The 9,614-nt window shown below is 38.7% G+C and overlaps 1 protein-coding gene across 1 annotated transcript; it reads right to left on the bottom strand.

The window, feature by feature from the left end:
* LOC140076228 (hemoglobin subunit alpha-5-like) lies at positions 1-2,685 on the bottom strand. The gene is made up of 3 exons (XM_072122743.1): positions 2,551-2,685; positions 1,374-1,578; positions 1-129 (listed from the first exon to the last, which is right to left on the bottom strand). The coding sequence occupies exons 1-3, from the start codon at positions 2,643-2,645 to the stop codon at positions 1-3; spliced, it is 429 nt and encodes a 142-aa protein (XP_071978844.1). The 5' UTR covers positions 2,646-2,685.
* Positions 2,686-9,614: the final 6,929 nt, after the last annotated feature.

Below are 9,614 nucleotides of genomic sequence, written 5' to 3'. Positions count from 1 at the left end.
TTATCTGTATTTGGAGATGAGATGGTGAGATACTGCTGCAAGGAACTTGTCCAAAGCAGCCTGAGCGCTGGCATCAAAGTCAGCAGGTAGGTGAGATGCCAGGGTGACCAGGATGCAGTGAGACAGCATCTGTAACAGAAAGATAGGATCACTGTTAAAGGCACTTACTTATAGGATGCAGAGATTCATGTTCAGATTCACATAATGATATTTATTTATGAGGTTATGAAAAAAAGTAGAAGTAATACATGAAACAGTCAAAGCTTCATTAACTGTTAATTGCCTATACAATACCGGTAGGTTGGACAAGATGATATGAATGCCAATGATTACATGGCATGTTTGGCTTTTTTCTTACTTTGCACATTTCTAAGTTTTATATGTTTGTGCAAGATTTATTTTTCTTTTGGGCTTAATTTTTCATGATTTTTACAAAAGTCTTGTCACTACATTTTTGGAAATATAGTAGTGAGGCTACTATATTTGGAGTAACATTTAAAATGCATTTATGCTGTGTCAACAATACAGAACTGCCTTCCTTAACAGGTCAGCCTTAAAAACCCTGACATTTCCAACAGCAGTTGAATCACAATTTCACAAGATTCTGTCTACATATTTCTTCCTTTTTGAAAAATGAGGGGCAAGTTGCATTCAACTCTTTTTCTTTGTCAAATGGGAAGTGTGGGCGTTGAAAAACAGTTGTCCTGCCTCCAGAGAAAACTTTTAACCCCTTCCCGCCGCGGCCCTTTTTTTGATTTTGCGTTTTCATTTTTCACTCCCCACATTCAAAAATCTGTAACTTTTTTATTTTTCCATGTACAGAGCTGTGTGATGGCTTACCGGCCCGCAAGCCCTCTCCATGTACCAGGACCCGACATGTGACGTACTATTACGTCACATGTCGGTAAGGGGTTAAAGTAAATCTACCGTCAAAATTAAACATGATAAGCCACAGACATTTACTCATAGATCCAGGCATTGTGACTGTGGTAATATTCTTATACTTGTTATCCATGGCCTCCTTCCTTCTAAAATCAACTTTACAAATTAGGCTACTGAGCGTGATAGACTACTGGGGTGGCTCCCAGAGCCTCTCCATGCTGCAGATTCAAAGACTGTTACATTTTGCAAGGAGTGTGGTAAAACTTCCTCTGCTGCAGTGAGATAACATCAGAAAGGCTCTGGAAACTGCTCCAGTAGCACTTAAGGCTCATTAGTATAATTTTAACAGTTGATTACCACAGTTACGGTGCCTGGGTCTATGAGTAAGTGGCCCTGGTTTATCATACTTGATTTTAATGGTTAATTTCCTTTAAACAAAAAAAAAAAATGATGCAATGACTTATTTACTTTAAAATATTTCGAACTCTTACCTTGAAGTTTCCTGGGTCCACCCTCAGGTTGTATGCATGCAGGTCACTCAGTTTGGAAAGGGATTCCTCCAAGTTGTCCAGATGTTTGGAAGCCTCTACAATAGCACCCAGGACTTTTGCGCCGTGATTCTGGAGATCACTGGAACCGTGTTTCAGGTCAAAGTGTTTGAAGTAAGTCTTGGTCTGGGGGAAGCTCAGGAACAGCCTTAAAATGAAGATAAATATTATAGCAGAACAATGTTTTTTATTATGTTTTTGTATACATTTCAGCTTGTCTCTTGCATTTAAGTGGTAATTTGGATCAAGTGTCCCATATACAAATCTATTATAAACAACTCACATGGTTCTAGGCACTCAGCTTTGACACTTCTATCAAGGGGCCTTTTATGTTCAACAATTATTATAACTCACTTGTTTCTAAATAATTAAAATGATATTTGGTTTGTAGTAACAAAGGAGAAGCCGTTTCAATTTATACTATAAACCACAGATATACAATAGACTCCTTTTTGCCTAAATTCCAATTAACCTCTGTCCACTCCCTATATCCCCTACTATCACTCCCTATATCCCCATATATACCTCTGTTCTCCACACTTATGGGCTCTGTATTCCCACATCATTATATTACAAACCTCATCCCTCCACTACTATATACTATGACTATCTGGGCAACCTTGCCTAATAAATTTCCTGTTAACATTTGCGTTTCCAAAACACAACAGTTGAGACCGATGTTAATGGACACGTTAACAGTTGCGTTTTGTTGCAAATGTTGGTTGAAAATGTTAACAGAAATTTAATTAGGCAAATCTCTTTTCAGCTGTTTCATTTTAAAACGCATGCATTAACGGCACGTGTGAGCGCAGGTTCAGTTTTTCCGATTTTTTTTCAGTTTTTTTAAGCCAAAAGAATGGGTGGATCATAATGGGTGAGAACATATCATTGAGAGAAGCTTTTACTCCTCTTTTATTCACTTCACTCCGGGTTTGAACATCAAAAACCAAACCTGTGAACTTTTGGTATATAAGTATATACTTTGGTATGTTAATGAAAACTGAAATATATAGCTCAATAAACAACCAGTGCAATATAGAAACTTGCAAGCCAAAACCTTTGATTGTACAGTAGAAATATAAAACTATAATTACAAAAAAGATAAATTAATGATTATTACCTTTCCAAAGCTTCAGCACCAAGAGCGTTGACATTTCCGGAGACTTTGCCCAAGATGGACACAATGGCCGCCTTCTCAGCATCAGAGAAAGTCATCTTGCTTGTGTTTAGTTGCAGTTAGGTGCAGGATAGGATATGAGAGGTTTGTGCTGTGTCTCCACTGACTTGGATTTTATAGAAAATGGTCAGCTAAAAGTTTGCTTGTCCGCAACTATTGGTCACTTAGGAGATACACCCACACACACTTTTTTGATTACCTTGTTCAAAAAAATGCTGTTTTGGCCAAATAATTGACCATTCATTTATTGGGGCACATCTATCATATCTCTGCTGCCTCTTTTCAAAGTCTCTTGTCACCTGTTGGCAATCTTGTGTATTCTTATGTATTTATGTCTGATATACATAAGAACATGTTTTTCTTGGTCTTTTGGTGACATTTTAGGTGCATTTATAGACATGTATAGAAGTTGTATTTCGATTTGTGCCTATACAGTCTCTAATATAGGGGGGTAAAGAAAATGCATATCAAAGAAAACATCTGTTTTGCAAAGATACATTAGTAAGACTGCAACAGACAAACAGACACACACACCAGCATAGGCGCAAAAAATGTGCAAATACTCCCAAAAAAATTTTTTTAAATGTGAAAAAAGAAAACAAAGTCAAAGTAAAGATACATATCCCTCTGTGGAGAACATGTATCTTTATTTTAATCAGTTTTTTCCTCTTTTTGCAGTTTTTTTTAATTTGGGATTTTTTAGGTGCATTTTGGCGACTATGCCAGGGTCTTGAGCCGGTGGTTCTGTCTGTTGCAGTGTTCCTAAATGTATCTTTCCAAGACAGATGTTTTCTTTGTTTTGTGATTTTTTTAGGTGCAAAATGAAGTACAACTGACCCCATGCTTCAATACATGCATCTAAAAAGTCACCAAAAACCCACAAATCAGAGACAAAGAATAGAACAGACATGTATCACAATGGCAAATTTAGAAAACTACATAGCACTACTAAAGTATACCGACTTCAGCCGACTTTAAAAAGTTGCAAAGGAAATCAAATGATACATGTGTCACATTGGAGCACATTTATAAAGGGACATGCGCCAGTTTTAGGTTTAAACTGCTTGTACAGGTATTAAAGAAGTGTCTGCACCACATTGCGACACAAATTTCTGCACCAAAGGAGACATTCCGGTGCTCAGTCGGACCATGCGCCACATTTATCATGCAAAGTCTGACAGAATTGTGTCGCACATTCCATGTTAAAGGTGCACCAAAAAAGTGGTGCACTCTGTCGGGGCAGTGCAAAGGCCGTCAGATTTATGTAGAATGGACGCCTGAAATCCTGAATCTGCACTATACAGGCAGTCCCCGGGTTACATACAAGATAGGGTCTGGAGGTTTGTTCTTAAGTTGAATTTGTATGTAAGTCGAAACTGTATATTTTATAATGGAAGTTCTAGACAATTTTTTTTCTTTTGTCCCAGTGACAATTGGAGCTTCAAAATTTTTGGTGTAATTGGACCAAGAATTATCAATAAAGCTTCATTACAGACATCTTACAGCTGATCATTGCAGTCTGGGACTATAGTAAAGCATCCAGAGAGCTTCACCAGAAGTCACAGTGGGCATAGGGGTCCGTCTGTAACTATGGGTTGTCTGTAAGTCGGGTGTCCTTAAGTAGGGGGCCGCCTGTACACAGGCAAACTGCACAGTTCCTGTCTGTGTATTGGCTTCCATTTTGCCGTTTACATTTTTTAAATAAAAGCTGATTGTAGTTTCCGGAAGGACACAATAACAATGTCAGTATCGGTTGTTTAACGGATAGCTTTAACAGATGTGTTTAAAAGTGTTAGTTTCTGTTTTTCATTATTTTATAGCCATCCGTTTCTTTTATTCCACCTATCCGCTCAAATAACAAAAGGTCTGTAAAACAGTTTATGGAAATCATTGGGAAATCATTTATCCATTTTAAACGGAAACCTGAACGCAGATGGGAAGTGGCCCTTACAACTATTTATTGCATTGAATATTCCAAATAAAACCTCTTTGATAGCAATGATCATGGTCATCAATATCAGAAACCTGGAAATCCCCTTTAACCCGATTAACCCGTTAACCCGTGGTAACCATATGATTGATCCTGTCATGTAAGGTGCAACACTCTTTACAGACAATAAAGATATGTTATTTATGCTCCTGTCTAAAATTGTGGTCCATGATTTGTAGTTTATGACTAGTTTAATGAACAATGTTGTTTTCCCTATGGATTAGTTTTATTATTTCATTTTATGTTTTATCAGATAGGGAAATGTAATTAAATAGACTGGACCATGGCATCTTATTCATGTGTATTGTGTTATATGAAAGGAGCGTTTTCTATTAATGTATAGCAATATGTATAATACGGCATAATACCCAAACAGATTTTCAAATAGCAAAGTGTTTTATTAGAATAAAAAATATTCTGCGATGTAAAATAACCCAATATATATACAATATATTATTCAACCTAATGTCCAGGATGTGTAATACAATTGATGTAGAGAGTATCAATGGTAGCAGAGCCATAAAATAAACCTTGAAAGAATAAAATGACAAGGGCTCTTGTGTCGGCAAGGGGAGGCAGAAAATGATCTGCAGGTACATTGTTATATACTTACTGGTGCATTTACCTTATTTTACATTAAGGAGTACATTCATTTCTGTCATAACATTTACATGGCAGAAGAACATCCTATATCCACTTAATGAACAAATTCCACTTGTTTGTACTCTATATTTAATCTTCTGACAACATCATATTGGAGGACCAGGAGATTAAGAGATTTAATTACTACATACTGATGTGGCAGTCCAGTGGCTTATAGTTATTTACCGTATTTTCCGGACTATAAGGCGCACTTAAAAGCCTTGGATTTCCTTGGAAATCCAAAGTGCGCCTTATAGTCCGGTGCGCCCTATATGAGGGCAGCGGACCCTACTTACATAGGTCCCCGCTACCGGAGACAGCAGATCTCCAGCGGGAACTGCAGACCACGCGGCACGAACAACTTCTGCCACGTGGTCTGCAGTTCCCGCTGGAGATCTGCTGTCTCCGGTAGCGGGGACCTATGTAAGTATGCTATTCTTTACCTCCCCCTCACCTTCCCCGCTCACCTTCCCCGCGTTCCGCGTCTCGTCTCGGCGTCGCGTCGCGTCTCGTCCCGTCGGGTCTCTGCTCCGCCCCCGGACCTCCGCCACGTCCCCGACCCTGCGCCTTATAGTCCGATGCGCCTTATATATGGAATTATTACATATATAAGGCGCATCGGACTGTTGCGCCTTATATTCCGGTGCGCCTAATGGCCCGGAAAATACGGTACTTTAATTTTGGACAGTTTTAGACAATTTTTATTCTTTTTAGGCTTATTTAATAGCTTTGCTATCATTGAGATTTTCTGCATCAATTGTGGACATTAGGTTGAATAAATTATTGAAAATTGATATATACAGTAAATACAAATTGCATCTTGGGCTATTTTACATTGCAGAATATTTTTTACTGTCATAAAGAGTGCCTCTATCATAAAGGTTTAATCTATTAATATATGTTCAGAATTTTTTAGGTTTTTTTAAGAAAATAATTGTGTTGAAATTGTGTAATTTGTTTTCTGAAAATAAAGCATTTTATTGGTTAAAGAAATAACAAGACTATTAATTTTTAATGTGAAAATGCAAACTTAGCAAGAATGGCTATATTGAGTATATAAAGTACATGTCAAAATGTTGTGTATTGTATATATGCTGAGGTCAATTCAAGAAATGTGTACCTTACTACTGATAAGATAATGTGCCATATGCTGATGAGCTTGCAATTGTATAAGGGTGGAGATGTGTATCTATACAGTTGTAGCATCCCTTGTCAGCAAGTTCTGTGGGGGACTGGGTTACATATGGAGATGTGATACTTATACTAATGTGAATTATTAAAATACATATATTAAAAAATAATATATATACATATATATTGCAGTAGGTTGGCTGCTGAAAGCACATTTTTTTTACTAAAAAAGGGACATTTTACACCCTGTGAAAGCTGGGTGATTATCAGACTTGTGGATTGTAAGAAACAAATTGTAGCGTGCATTACTTTCTCATCTGAAGACCATTTAAGTAATTGAGTCCACGAAAAAAACTAATAACACACTAATGTCATCTATTTGCAGTCCATTTTTTTAACCTAAGTTTTAATTACAGTACCACTGCATGGACCGCTGTGGTAAACTTTGGTGAAGTGCACTTCACCATGTCCTGCCCTCCTCCGCATTTTCAATCCTACCCTCAGTGTTCTTTCTTCTTGTTTCTTCTTATTTGTGGCTTTTGTAGTTATTGAAGTCAGGATCAGTGGTAGTGGATCCTCTGGACCACCGAGGATTACGTAGGAGCATATATAAATAGGGACTCAAACCGCCCCATGAATAATTTGGCATAACTGGGTGCGGCCTGAGTCCCCATTGCAGTGCCCCTTTTTTGATGGTTTAATTTTCCCTCAAAACTGAACACATTGCATTCTAAAGTAGTTGGTGCGGGAGCATTGAGTGATTCAATAGCTACCATTCCACAGCCTACAGACCCAAAGTCTGCTTCATGTTAGAATATAACACTGAAATGTCAAGAGTAACAATCATACCATGGAGATCTAAAACTAAACTGGTGGAGTCACGTAAAAGGGAAGGGAGTACGGACACTGTAGCTGAACCTGTTAAAGGGTGATGGAATAATGCTGCACAGATTTATAACATTGTTTTGTAAAAGTTTTGTAAAGTTGCTCGCCGACTTTAGATGACGCTGCAGTTTTCTACCAGCAAGCGCGGGAGCAGGGCATGGTCCTAGGTGTCAGAGACACCCAGAGACGTTAGGGAGAAGGTTTATTACTGTTTCTTCCTTTTCTGATCCTCACAGCATCATGCTGAAGTAGCACAATGCATAAAGGAGCAGAGCCAGCATGTAACCGCCGGGTCTAAAGGGGTTAATCAGAGCTGCTAGGTCTAATTAGACCCAGTACAGCTCTGATCAGCATACCAAGTGGTTTTCCTCTGTAACTGGGGATCTTAATGTAAATTTTTAAAAACAACTGTAAAAATGACCCCAAGGGGTCTTTTATGACCTCATAAGGGACATGTAAAGTAAAAACACACACACAAAAAAATTAACACATATTCATAAAAATACATTCACATTTCCCCATAATAAAAAAAATACCCTGCTACACTACAAAAAACACTGCCATAGTCGCCCGTTTGCCCGAAACTATACATATCAAAAACAACATATCAATACAACAACAACATATCAAAACAACTCGGACCATCCGCAGAATTTATACATCGGTATGCGCAGTTCCGGAGTCTGCAGCAACGTCTTTTAGACTATGCACGGGAGCAGAAGGGAGATGCGGTTAATTACTGAAGTAGCTGGATGCATAGAGGAGTGGAGACAGCGCTGCCATGGGCTCTATAGACTCAGCAGTCACATGACCATTGGGTCTAAAGGGGTTAACCAGAGCTGCTGGGTCTAATCAGACCCAGTACAGCTCTGATAAACTTCATAAGTCACAGGTGGCCGTTAACGCTGTAACTGAGGCTCTTATAGATGTTCCAGTCACAGGGGAAAACTTGTAAAAGAAAAAAACTGAAAATGTCTTGTGACCTCATGGTGGACATATAAAGTAAAAACACACAAAATATGAATAAATATTCCTAAAAAATATATTTGCATTTCCCCATATAAAAAAAATCCCTGCTACACTACAAAAATCATTGCCATAGTTGCCCCGTTTGGTCGAGACATATTATACATATTATATATCAAAATTGGGAATTCATGAATAATGTTCATTTTGATTTAATTTGAAAAATAATAAAATATGTACTATAAATTACGCTTGCGCTGCTTAGTGTGGCGCGTGCCGGCTTCAGAAAGTTTAAAGGGCCAGGGCCAATTAATTTCCCAGACTGCTATATAAACCTCCCTCTCTCTGCACACCCTGTCAGATCTTTGTGCCTCACAGCCTTAGAGAAAGCTTTCCTGATGCCCTGTGTGATTATCCTGATTTCCCGTTGTGACCTTGATTCGGTTCCTAACCTCGCTCCTGTGCTGCCTTTCTCGACCTTCCGCCTGTCCCCGACCACGACTTTGACTGACGGTTCTGTACTATGCCTTGGCCGCCACCGTGAACAAAGTCGCGCCTGTGGAATGACCTGGTGGCACCACGCCGCTGCAAGTCCAACCGGCTTTGTAGCGGGCTCTCGTGAAAACCGGGTGCCACTTAGACTCCGGTCCCAGGTGTCGGCTTACGCCATAATGGTCTCAGAATATAAAATATTACATAAAATGCATAGATGACTTGTTCTTTATATGCCAACGAGAGAAACAAGCAGCTGATGAGTTTGTCCAATATTTTTTTTAACAATAATGATTGGGGCTTTAAGGGGTTGGCCATTTTACCTCATGTTTTTTGTAATGTGTGTGTAAGTGTAGGGGGAAGGATATTAGGTAATTTACCAATATACAGAGTTCTTCTCTGCTTTCTTAATATGTGAAATAAAGCCACCTGTCTTTTACCTCAGCCAGACATTCCTGTCCATAAAATGGCTGCAGATGGAGGGTCATGTGATCTCTAACTGTCCATGAGCAATCGCCAATTAGAGATCACATGACCCTCCATCTACGGCCATTTTATGGACAGGAATGTCCAACTGATGAGGTAAAAGAAAGGAGGCTTCACTTTAAATAGCAAGAGCAGAGCAGAACTTTTAATAGAAGTATATTGGTAAATCACCTAAAATCCTGCCCCCCCCCCCCATGTACATACACATTACAAAAAAACATGAAGTAAAGTGGCCAACCCCTTTAAAGTTCACTATGAATTTGGATGCAAGTAGCAAGTAGTCTTTTTAGATTTAGAGCTCTCACACAATGGGAATAACCAAATTGTGACTAAAACCCAATTTAAGTCAATTTAACTCACATTCAGTCAATTCCACAGAAAAAAATGTACTGAAGTAAAACAATATAGGGAGCAG

Source organism: Engystomops pustulosus, chromosome 8, assembly GCF_040894005.1.
Source record: "Engystomops pustulosus chromosome 8, aEngPut4.maternal, whole genome shotgun sequence".
NCBI classification, from domain to species: domain Eukaryota; kingdom Metazoa; phylum Chordata; class Amphibia; order Anura; family Leptodactylidae; genus Engystomops; species Engystomops pustulosus.
This window is presented reverse-complemented; position numbering and strand designations above follow the sequence as displayed.